Source organism: Cervus elaphus, chromosome 5 (genome assembly GCF_910594005.1).
Source record: "Cervus elaphus chromosome 5, mCerEla1.1, whole genome shotgun sequence".
Lineage (NCBI taxonomy): Eukaryota > Metazoa > Chordata > Mammalia > Artiodactyla > Cervidae > Cervus > Cervus elaphus.
In genome coordinates, this window is record NC_057819.1 from 4,103,201 (window position 1) to 4,116,085 (window position 12,885).

At 40.3% G+C, this 12,885-nt stretch overlaps 1 protein-coding gene across 10 annotated transcripts in view; it reads right to left on the reverse strand.

The window, feature by feature from the left end:
* Window positions 1-12,885, reverse strand: part of MTMR3 (myotubularin related protein 3) — a 125,694-nt gene that overhangs the window by 27,105 nt on the left and 85,704 nt on the right. For 9 of the 10 annotated variants that reach the window (XM_043901380.1, XM_043901378.1, XM_043901375.1 and 6 more), the window contains 2 exons: window positions 12,362-12,444; window positions 10,199-10,365 (listed from right to left, as the gene is read on the reverse strand). The exons of the other annotated variant lie outside the window; for it this stretch is intronic. In XM_043901380.1, the coding sequence (XP_043757315.1) occupies window positions 10,199-10,365; window positions 12,362-12,444 (250 nt within the window). The remainder of the gene's footprint in view (window positions 1-10,198; window positions 10,366-12,361; window positions 12,445-12,885) is intronic. 10 annotated transcript variants of the gene reach the window in all.

The following is a 12,885-nucleotide window of genomic DNA, read 5'->3' on the forward strand; positions in this document are numbered from 1 at the left end:
AAGCCATCCAACCATCTCATCCTCTGTCATCCCCTTCTCCTCCTGCCTTCAATCTTTCCCAGCATTAGCGTCTTTTCAAATAAGTCAGTTCTTGGCATCAAGTGGCCAAAGTACTGGGAGTTTCAGCTTCAGCATCAGACCTTCCAATGAATATTCAGGACTGATTTCCTTTAGGATAGACTGGTTGAATCTCCTTGCTGTCCAAGGGACTTTCAAGAGTCTTCTCCAACACCACAGATGAAAAGCATCAATTCTTTGGCGCTCAGTCTTCTGTATGGTCCAGCTCTCACATCCATACATGACTACTGGAAAAACCATCGCTTTGACTAGATGGACCTTTGTTGGCAACGCTGGGTTAATGATCTCAAAAGCATTAAACAAACATTAACACCTTTACAGTGAAATACATGGATAACTCAAACTAAGTGGGTTAAATAAAGCAGCAAATAGCTAGCTCAGATCAAGTCAAACCATCAAATAAAATTAAAATCTTTGATTTTCAGAACCTTATAGATTACAGAATTGCAGTTAAGAGATCATGAGACAGGGCTTCCCTGGTGGCTCAATGGTAAGGAATCTGCTTGCCCATGCAGGAGATATGAATTCAATCCATGGTCCAGGAAGATCCCACATGCCTTGGTCAGAACAGCCAGGCCTCTGTGCCACAACTACAGAGGCTGTGCTCCAGAGCCCGGGAGTCGCAACTATTGAACCCACAAAGCTGCCAACTACTGAAGCCTGCACTTCTACAGCCCATGCTCTGCAACGAGAGAGGCCACCGCAATGAAAAGCCCGTGCAACACAGCTAGAGAATAGCCCCCACGAAAAGCCGAGCAGCAACAAAAACCCAGCACGGCCAATAAATAAATAAAAGATCATAGGACTTTAACTGCCTGTATCCAGGAATCTCAAGAAATACCACACTACTAACTAGAACGCCGAGCATTTGTAAGAACATCCACCCAAACAAGTATAACCCGCCTACATTTGCCCTCGTGGATTTGGCTCCTTCTTCCTTAAGACAGCGAGCTAGAGAGGCAGAAATGAACCAAATATAAAAGTCATTAAATCTGAAATATTTCCTTCGGTGAGAACAGAGTCCTAGAACAGTAATTTTATAAAGAACAAACAACAACAAAACAAACCATTCGGCAATACCTCTAACATATAGCCCTACAGGCTGTAAAATAAACACTGGTGGGGCTGGGAGAAACTATAGTAACAAAAGCACAAAACAGCCAGCACTGGTGATCACAGCTTTGCTCTCCTGGGAGAAGAGCTTCAGAATGGGAAACAGCAATTACATGAATGAAGGACAAGTCTATAAAACTACTTCCCATTTAAACTGCTCTTCTTGAGCTTAAACTAGGCATTGTATGTTTCCTGAAGGAGAGCTATAAAATGATGAGGTTCAGAGATGCAAGAGGAAATAATCAACTGAATCTATTCCATTCTGGCGAAGTTTTAAAAGTGGTATAATCTTTCAAACAGGAAAAAGCTATCTGAATTAGGAGTGCCATCTGTCTACAAACTGTAGGCAATGGTGACCATCAAGAATTCTAGACAGGGAGTCTTTTCACTTATAATCACAATACAAAAGCTGTAAAACTATAGCAACTTCCAAGTTCATTAATTAATGACAAGATTTCTCCCAACTTGGAATATAGTTCCAAGTCTCTGAAAAATGTAAAAAGATATTTACTTAGTGGTCATTTACATTAGTACCTCTATCTTAATGGATACCCAGACACCCTAAATAGAATCCTATAAATTTAAGATTAACCATCTCCACATCCCTCCCCTCCCTCCTCCTCAGGCAGTTTTCTATATAGAACCACTGCCCAAGAATGGGTTTAGAATTTCCATTCCCAGCATGAAACTGAGCTACAAACAAACATATACTGAGTAGCCATCATTTAAAAACATCTGTTATTTCAAGTTCCCTGAGAACCAAGAATGAGTTTTAATTCTCTTTGTATTCTCTAAAGCAGTGACTTCATCAACTTTGAATCTGACCATTACAACCTACAGTAAGAATGTTTTACACCACAATTCAATACAATGTATGTTTTAAGAGTTTCATAAAACAATACTGACCCTTACTATGTGTGTGACTCATTGCTATTTTCTATCCTAAGTGTTTCATTTCATACTTCATTTCTTAAAACTTCGGTTTCATGACCCACTGGTGGATCACAACCTGCAGTTTGAAAACCATTGCTTGAAAAAACACTGAGCAGCAGACCTTACATACACAGAGTAAATCAACTGGCTTTTGCGAAACTGTCACTTGTGCTTCTCCTGCCAGAAAAGTGCAAGCCAAGCACAAACACTGCTGGGTTTTCCTTGAGAACTCCCCTCTTAGAATTCTCATATCTCCACCAATTCAACATCAGATATGCTGTAATAACCCCATTTTATCTGTTGGTTTTTATTTCCATTTCAACCCTTCCTATGGGCCTTCCCCATCCCCAAGTGAGGATCTGTACCTCTTTAACATTTTGTATTTCTTATACTACATACAGTCCAGCAATTATTTTAATGAGAATATAAACTTTTCTTTAAAGCAGTAAGTCCCTCTACCATAAATTCAGTATCAACCAGCAGTCTACAAAAATTTCCCCCCAAAAGTCTAGCTCCCGGGGTGATCCTGAGTACTCACTCACACCTACAATTATATGCAACCTAAAGGCCTGGGGCAGAAGGGCCAGGCCCGCACCCAGGATGTGAGGAAGGTCAGTGCCAGAGTCAGAGAAGGTGAGAAACAGCCTCCAGATTTTCAAATATGGAGAGAAGAACCCTTCTCTTCTGTGAACAAAGGGCCCGGTTCAGTTGTCTAGATGTACAATTACTGGACTGCGATCAAACTCAGAAAGCAGACTCTGCTGACAAGGGCTTTTACTTCCTCTAAACAGGCAGCTGCACAACAGTATATGGCCCAGAGTCATGCTGTTCGTGGTTAATCAAAAGGTGCTTATCAGGCAATTCACAGGGAAGAGGTCAGAGAGGCTGGTCTGATGCTACTAAACTAGCAACTCAATTGCCCAGTCATCTGTCAGACTCCAGATTAATGCTCACATACAAAACTACCACCAAGAAGACAGCTAAAACGAGAAGGATATTGAGCATACAGCTTGAGTCCATTCTTTAATTTAGACTTTGAAATGGGGCTAACAGCAGAGTCAAGAGTTTTGCAATGAACTCTAACAGCATTATGGAGACTTCCTCCAAAACAGATTAAGACTTAGAGCAATGTGGCCATAGGATGGCTGGCTAACTATGACAGGTTATACAGTCAGAAACTAAGATTTACATGAATACAAGGTAATATAATTTTCCCATTTCCCTCCTCTCTGACACATTCTACTCTTAACAGGTTAGGCAGAGAAGAGTCCATAAAAGGTTTTAATAACTTCTAAAAGACTAAACTAACTTCCACCCTTCGGAGTCTATGCCTGTGATCTCATGTGCTGGGGCAGGTTAAAAAATGGCCATGACTTTGAAATACCTCAGGTGCTGTCTCACCTAAAGATGACTTAAAGGAATGTGGCTGTCTGGTCTGCTCCTAACTGGTGAGTAATGCTGTAGCCACCACCAATACCCAACAATACTGGGTAGAGACAGAAGAACTAGGCTGACTGGCTTTAAAAATGCCACCACAGTGTTTTTCAAGGGCGAGTTTTCCTTCACAGTGCAAATATATTAAAGGAAAAAGGCATACATATGCACACACATTCAAACCAAGTCACTGAAGTACACTAAGACTGCATATGACTTGTAGCAGGTTGACTTCAGTGTGGAACATACATATTAAACACACAACACAACCTTTAGTCATGGAGTAAGTTCCAATCAGTTACAATGGTATCACTTTATATATTCATACTTTCCAAAATGTTTTCATAAGCATGACACTTAGGAGGCACTCAAGCATTCACTGAACTGAAACAGTGCTAACTTTCAGAATATACAGATCAGCTTGGGCAGGAAGAAAAATGTCCCACACTTTGAAGAACACAGGAAACTGAAGAGAGGACAGATGGCTTGCCCAGCGTTGTTTTAAAAATTAAATGGTAGAGTACAGGTTTGAATTCAGGTTTTCTAGTCCCTAAATCAGTATTTTGCCCCCTAAATGCCTCCATCCACAGCATGAAAAAAAAAAAAAAAAAACCAGGAAACTGTGGATGTCCTGGCGGCCAACGAATACCAAATATTGTCAAGGGAAAGAAAGGTCTGGGAAGTAAAATCATCTCAGCTCAGGACAAAGCCATTTACAATTAATAAACAGGAGTTAAGTTCTGATCTGGCACATCTTAGGAATATTCTAAGAGTTGACTCAAATCCTAAAGAAACTAAATTATCAAAGAAATAAGGAATCACCTAACGATGAGGAATTTGCAGTCTGTGGTTGTGAGAGAAACAGGTTAGGAGAAATTCAAGCCTTGTTAACTAAACACTGTTAACTAAAACTAAACACTGTTAACTAAACACTAAAGCCCAAAACTAGGGAATGCCTTTTGTAATTAAGAGCCTTAAACAAATCAAAGTTCTTATATAACACAATACAAGGTACACACAATAACTTCTTAACATAATACAACAAGGTACACCCAATAACTTCATTATCCAAGGAGATGGTAGAGATTAAACAATCTAATACATAAGATATACTGGGGGGCTTCCCTGGTGACTCAGTGGTAAAGAATCCGCCTGCCAATGCAGGAGACGCAGGTTCGACCCCCTGATTCCAGAAGATGCCACATGCCATGCAACAACTGAACCCGTAGCACCACATTTAATGAGCCTGTGCTCCAGGACCTGGGAGCTGCAACTATTGAGACCAGGTGCTGCAATTCTTGAAGCCCATGCTCCACAACAAGAGAAGCCGGGGCAATGAGAAGCCTGCACACTGCAACAAAAGAGTAGCCCCCACTGGCCACAACTAGAGCGAAGAATGCACAGCAACAAACACCCTGTACAGCCAAAAATAAATAAATATTAAAAAAAAAGACTCCGCCTTGCCCGCAGATTCCCTAGTCTTCCCTGGTCTGGGAAGATCCCACATGCCACGGAGCAACTCAGCCTGTGCACCACAACTACTGAGTCTGTGCTCTAGAGCCCAGGAGCCACAACCACTGAAGCCCACACTCCACAACCAAAGAAGCCACTGCAAGGAGAAGCCCGTGCACTGAAATGAACAGCAGTCCCTGCTCGCCACAACTTGAGAAAGCCCATGCACGATCATGAAAACTCACCACAGCCAAAAAGTAAAGTCTGAGAAATTTGCATTAAAAAAAAAGGAAAAGATGTAATGGGGGCTTCTCTGGTTGTCCAGTAGTTAAGATTCCATGCTTCTACAGCAGGAAGCACAGATCTGATCCCTGGTCAGAGCAATGAGGAAGACCTGGGTTCAATTCCTGGGTTGGGAAGATCCCCTGGAGAAGAGAAAGGCTACCTACTCCAGTACTCTGGCCTGGAGAATTCAGTCCATGGACTGTATAGTCCATGGGGTCGCAAAGAGTCAGACATGACTGAGCAACTTTCACAGGGAATTAAGATCCCATATGTCGTGTGGTATGGCCAAATAAAAACAATTTAAAAAAACGATGTAATGGCTAAAAACTTAGCAAATATACATGTAAAATTCACAAATTTGATTGCATGTAAAATCACTTTAAAAACTCAAAAAAAAAAAAAAAAACCACCTGAAAAGACCCATAAACAAACAAAACCAATGGCATATAAAGAAGGAAAAAGAAAGATGGAATGGATAAAGGAGTGAAGTGAGAGAGAGCTTAGGCACATTCTCATCACCTTCCCAGGCTGGTTGTCAGTGACCTGTGGGAACCACTGTGGGTCCCACTGGCTGACCAGGCTTGTGGGAAGCTCAGATTCCTAAGACTTTCCCTGAGGCTCCGCAAGGGCAGGTGCCTGTTTTTCACCTCATACCCACAGCACATCATACAATCAGTTCCCAATAACTAAGAACTGCTTTCAAGTTTTGACTCTGTCAATGCCCTGCAGTTCAGTTCAGTTGCTCAGTCATGTCCGACTCTTTGCGACCCCATGGACTGCGGCACGCCAGGCCTCCCTATCCATCACCAACTCCCGGAGCTTACTCAAACTCAAGTCCATAGAGTCAGTGATGCCATCCAACCATCTCATTCCCTGTCGTCCCCTTTTCCTCCAGCCTTTTCAATCTTTCCAGCAACAGGGTCCTCTCCAATGAGTCAGTTCTTCGCGTCAGGTGGCCGAAGTATCGGAGCTTCAGCTTCAGTCCTTCCAATGAGTATGTAGGATTGATTTCCTTTAGGGCTGACTGGTTTGATCTCTTGCAGTCCAAAGGAACTCAAGTCTCTTCTCCTACACCACAGTTCAAAAGCATCAATTCTGCAGTGCTCAGCTTTCTTCATGGTCCAACTCTCACATCCATACATGACTACTGGAAAGACCACAGCTTTGGCTATATGGACCTTTGTCAGTAAAGTAATGTCTCTGCTTTTTAACATGCTGTTGAGGTTGGTCATAGCTTTTCTTCCAAGGAACAAGCATCTTTTAATTTCATGGCTGCAGTCACCATCTGCAGTGATTTTGGAGCCCCCCAAAATAAAGTCTGTCATTGTTTCTCCATCTATTTGCCATGAAGTGATGGGACTGGATGCCATGATCTTCGTTTTTTGAATGTTGAGCCAGCTTTTTCACTCTCCTCTTTTACTTTCATCAAGAGGCTCTCTAGTTCTTCTTTGCTTTCTGCCATAAGAGTGGTGTCATCTGCATATCTAAGGTTATGATATTTCTCCTGGTAATCTTGATTCCAGCTTGTGCTTCATCCAGGCCGGCGTTTCGCACGATGTACCCTGCCCATAAGTTAAATAAGCAGGGTGACAATATACAGCCTTGTCGTACTCCTTTCCAAATTTTGAACCAGTTCGTTGTTCTATGTCTGGTTCTAACTGTTGCTTGTTGACCTGCATACAGATTTCTCAGGAGGCAGGTATGGTGGTCTGGTATTCCCATCTCTTGAAGAATTTTCCAGTTTGCTGTGATCCACATAGTCAAAGGCTTTATCGGAGTCAATGAAGATGTTTTTCCGGAATTCTCTTGCTTTTTCTATGATCCAATGGATGTTGGCAATTTGATCTCTGCTTCCTCTGCCTTTTCTAAATCTAGCTTAAACATCTGGAAATTCTCAGTTCACATACTGTTGAAGTCTAGCTTGGAGAATTTTGAGCATTACTTTGCTAGCATGTGAGATGAGTACAATTGTGCGGTAGTTTGAATATTCTTTGGCATTGCCTTTCTTTGGGATTGGAATGAAAACTGACCTTTTCCAGTCCTGTGGCCACTGCTGAGTTTTCCAAATTTGCTGGAATATTCAGTGCAGCACTTTCACAGCATCATCTTTTAGGATTTGAAATAGCTCAGCTGGAACTCCATCACCTCCACTAGCTTTGTTTGTAGTGATGCTTTCTAAGGCCCACTTGACCTCACATGACTGGATGTCTGGCTCTAAGTGCTTGATCACACCATTGTGATCATCTGGGTCATGAAGATCTTTTTTGTATAGTTCTTCTGTGTATTCTTGCCACCTCTTCCTAATATCCTTTGCTTCTGTTAGGTCCATACTGTTTCTGTCCTTTATTGTGCCCATCTTGGCATGAAATGTTTCCTTGGTATCTCTAATTTTCTTGAAGAGAAAATCTAATCTTTCCCATTCTATTGTTTTCCCCTATTTCTTTGCACTGATCACTTAAGAAGGCTTTCTTATCTTTCTCCTTGCTATTCTTTGGAACTCTGCATTCAGATGAACATATCTTTCCTTTTCTTCTTTGCCTTTTGCTTCTCATCTTTTCTCAGCTATTTGTAAGGCCTCCTCAGACAACCATTTTGCCTGTTTGCATTTCTGTTTCTTGAGGATGGTTTTGCATGGCCTCCTATACAATGTTAGGAACCTCCATCCATAGTTCTTCAGGCATTCTGTCTATCACATCTAATCCCTGAATCTATTAGTCACTTCCACTGTATAACCGTAAGGAATCTGATTTAGGTCATACCTGAACGGTCGAGTGGTTTTCTCTACTTTCTTCAATTTAAGTCTGAATTTTGCAATAAGGAGTTCATGATCTGAGCCACAGTCAGCTCCTGGTATTGTTTTTGCTGACTGTATAGAGCTTCTCCATCTTTGTCTACAAAGAATAAAATCAATCTGATTTCAGTATTGACCATCTGGTGATGTCCATGCATAGTCTCTTGCGTTGTTAGAAGAGGGTGTTTGCTATGACCAGTGCATTCTCTTGCCAAAAGTCTGTTAGCCTTTTACCTGCTTCATTTTGTACTTCAAGGCCAAACTAGCCTGTTACTCCAGATAGCTCTTGACTTCCTACTTTTGCATTTCAGTCCCCTATGATGAAAAGAACATCTCTTTTTGGTGTTAGTTGTAGAAGGTCTTGTAGGTCTTCATAGAACCATTCACCTTCAGCTTCTTTGACATTAGTGACTGGGGCACAGACTTGGATTACTGTGATATTCAATGGTTTGCCTTGCAAACAGAGATCATTCTGTCGTTTTGAGATTGCACCCAATTACTGCATCTCACTCTTTTTGTTGACTATGAGGATTGCTCCACTTCTTCTAAGGGATTCTTGCCCGCAGTAGTAGATATAATGGTCATCTGAATTAAATTCACCCATTCCAGTCCATTTTAGTTCACTGAATCCTGAAATGTCGATGTTCACTATTGCCATCTCCTGTTTGACCACTTCCAATTTATCTTGATTCATGGACCTGACATTCGAGGTTCCTGTGTAATACAGTTCTTCACAGCATGAGACTTCACCTCCAACACCAGTCACATCCACAACCGGGCGCTGCTCTCACTTCGGCTCAGCCTTTTCATTCTCTCTGGAACTATTTCTTCACTCTTCTCCAGTAGCATATCAGGCACCCACCAACCCGGGGAGTTCATCTTTCAGTATCACATCTTTTTACCTTTTCATACTGTTCATGGGGTTCTCAAGGCAAGAATACCAAAGTGGTTTGCCATTCCCTCCTCCAGTAGACCACATTTTGTCAGAACTCTCCACCATAATCCATCCGTCTTGGGTGGCCCTACAAGGCATGACTCATAGTTTCATTGAGTGGGACTTTGCAATAGGCTTTGCCTCTGAGTCTTCATTTCTTTGGCTACCGTAACAGAAACACCACGCTACTCTGACCGTTTGACAAGGTCATGAGGGTCAAAAGTATATATAGTAAAGCACCTTTAAAAATATGCCTATGTTTGCTATAATTTAATTAAACATATGAACCAAAAGCTTCAACCAGTAAATGAGCCAGGAAACAAAAGGATACAAGCTTAGATTAGTCTCCCATGTTTAAAACAACCCAGAGCAGGAGTGTTAAGATTGAAGGTTCAGGATTGAGGTTTAAAGGAAAAAAATCTCTTAAAAAATCTCTAAAGTATACTGTATTAGAAGGAAGCGCACCTTGTTTCACAGCTTAGCAATTCAAGTCATTGCTTTCAAGCTGAACATATCTTTTAAGATTCAGTGATAGATCAGCAAACTTCTATTTATGTCAACACACAATTTATAGAAAATTACACACAGAGAAACGACATGAACTTGGTCAGAGCCATTTCTGAGACAGAAACATAGTGAGGAAGACAAAGATTTCATAAGGAGTCAGGAAGTCTGGAACCCAGACTCCTAGATTACCTACAAAAGGTACTCTAGGACTTGAAAATTCAAAGACAGCAAAAGGTCACTTTGCAATCCATTATTCTGTGGCCTAACCTCACACCTCTACCTTTATTAGTGCTACTTGCTCTAAAATTCTTTTCCCCATTCTATTATCAATAACAGTTTTCCAATCTTCAAAGCCTACTCAAATGCCACTCCTAACGTGAAGTCTTCACAAACATGTATACAACACTCATGGCTCCCTTTCAGGGGGTTTCCATAACACCCATACCCTCAGTATTTTTAGTCAGGCTCAGTAAACTGGTGTTTTCTAATTTTCATGGGGAAGAACTGACATCTTCTAATGAGCTTAGAAGAATGATGAGCACGTGCTAGGTGCTTGATGAAAAGTACACTGATTAATAAATACATCAATTTTAGGAGTCTCATTTCATGTTAAGGGTGTCTCAAGCAGTAAATTCAGTAAAGCCAGCATTTGCACATTTAGAAAGGCCTACCTGGCCTGCACAGGTCTCCGTGTTGCTCTTTTTCACTGGCGTAGACCTCCATGCACCAAGCATGGTATGCAAATGAGAAGAGATCTTCTATTTTAGCAGGTGGTCGGATTGCATTGTTCAGTCTCTTAAGCCACTCTTGACACTGCTCAAAGGTTGAGAACTGACACCTTTGTAAAGCCAAACAAGTACAAATGTAATCAGAAGACAGCTGACAATGAAACCTAAGGGAAACCACCATTTCAAGAGTGCCTACTGAGTGAATGATAATTACGGTCAAAAAACATTAGTATAGAGGTGGTCTAATATTTATGATTTATAATTTGAAAAAACACATCCAACAGATTTTAGTCAATGATGGAAAATGTCAAGAAGAAAAAAGTTAGACATGTGGAAAACTTTAATAAAATCTCTTCTGAGACTGATTAATGAAATTATTAAAGTAAAATAGCAGTCCCTCTTCCAGGAATGGGGTTTCATTTCACTTCTCCCACCAAAGCTTTATGGTTGTCCCTCTCAAGAAATATGTTTAGAAAAGTTCTTTTTGTTTTGTTATGACATGTCATGCTAAACTCAGAAGCAGTTCACAGTACTACTTTTAGCCAATTAGGGACTAATTTCAAAATTAATCTACTTAGCAATTAGAAAAAATCAGCACCTTTAGACTGAAAATAAGATACATCACCCTGAAACTCTCAGCTGTGACCGTGTAGAGACCAAAACCGTTCTATTATCAAGTGCAATTTTTAGTGCATATATATAACTAGGAGATTAAAATAATTAAAACAGTGTAAAAAAAATACTTAATCTTTTCAAATGCAGTATTTAAAACTGAGTAATTAATACACAAGCTTTTTAAACAGTAAGTTATAACCAGTATCTATCAAAAGCAAGCCAAATCTGAATGGCTAAAAAGCAACTTAAATATTTACCTTAAAACCAAGGAGGAAAAAAAAAAAAAACCAAGGAGGAATCAACTATACTCCAACAAAAATTTGAACAAACAAACAAGGAGGTCACTTAAACCTCTCTCTTATCCCAACTAGTGTGACTTATCAACATGCCCACACACAATGTTCACTGGTACTCTAGAATAGGTCATAAAAATAAAACAAAAATTTGGGGAGTGAAAACGGGGAGAGCTACTACATTTAAAATTCATTTCAGTCACCCTTTTCAACCATTATAATGAAGATTAGATCAGATAAAGCCAACACTGAAGAACCTTGACGAGCAGCAGGACATCTGCAGAGTCTTAAAAAGTGCCTCCCAGATTGCTATCAGTTGCAATGGAGAACATACAGAAATTACACACAAAGTGGGTGATTCCTTCAAAGAATGATCAAAACTAACATCACTGGTGGGGAACAGGCGGGCACTGTTTGCCTCTAGCTGTAATACAATATCCTGAAGAGGACACCACCTCCTGTGTACAGTATTCCAGCTGAGAATGTACAACCTCAATTTATTCCTGAGGAAACACTGGACACAAAAGAAGCATTCTATTATAATAAAAGATTGTTTTCTTCAAAGTGCTAATGTCAAAAAGATAAAGAAAGGTGATAGAAAATATTCCAGATTAAAGAAAGCTACAGAATCATGGCAACTAAATACAGTATGTGACCCTGACTGAATCTTGTTCTGAATGAGGTAGGGGCAATGCTATAAAAAGGCATTATTTGGTCAACTGACAGAATTAGAACATGTGTAGCAGACTGGATAAAAGTATTACAAGTGTAAAACTGTGAAGTTGATAATGATACTGTGGTTATGTAAGAAAATACCCCTATTCTTAAGAAAGCACACTTGAAAATTTGGGGGCAAAGAGCCATGATTACATAAATTACTTTCTAATTGTTCAGAACAAGAATTTCTCACACACACACAAAATAACACAAATGGGATAAAATGTTAACAGTACTAGTGCTCTTTACTATTTTTATGTTTGTATTTATTTTGCAAATTTACGGTTATATCCAAATAAAAAAGAAAATGTATCTTTCCAGTAGCAAAGTAGCCTGAAGATAAAATATTTTAGGGACTAACTACTCAGAAAATGTCCCTAACTAGGCTGACCCTCAAAAGCAGTTTCTGTTATCAAATCATGAATCCACCCTTTAAAAAAGTATTTTCCACACTAAACAACAGCATAAACACGTCACATACCTGATAACTTTGCAGTCTTTGCAAGTCAAATGAAGCTGAAATATATCTCGGCATTCAACACTTTCTATAAGCTGCAATGGGATCTGCAATTAAAAAAAGATGAAGTTCCCTTAGTCAAAAAGGCATTGCCCCTGCAGTTCTGCAATGTGTCCAGCAAGAGCGATTAGAGAGCCCTACAGGAGAAAGAAGCACAGAACTGCATATTCATCTGCATCAACAGCACTCAAGTGATTTAGTGGGTGATTTAGGCTTCCCTTCCTCAGTCTCTAATCAATGCCCTCGAGTCATGTCACAGCACAAGGACAACCCATGGAGAGGAGGCACCACATCTAGAAGAACAAGGAAATACAGCAATGTGTCATCTCTCCAGCAACAAACTTACAATCTCCTCTCTCAAAGTACTACTTTATGATGCTAGAGCTAGCTGTGATTTGTGGTGACACAGAAGCTGAAGGGAACCAGAACAGTTAATCCTGTCCTGTTGACAAAAAAGAGCTGCAGATCAAGATACTAGTGGGACTATA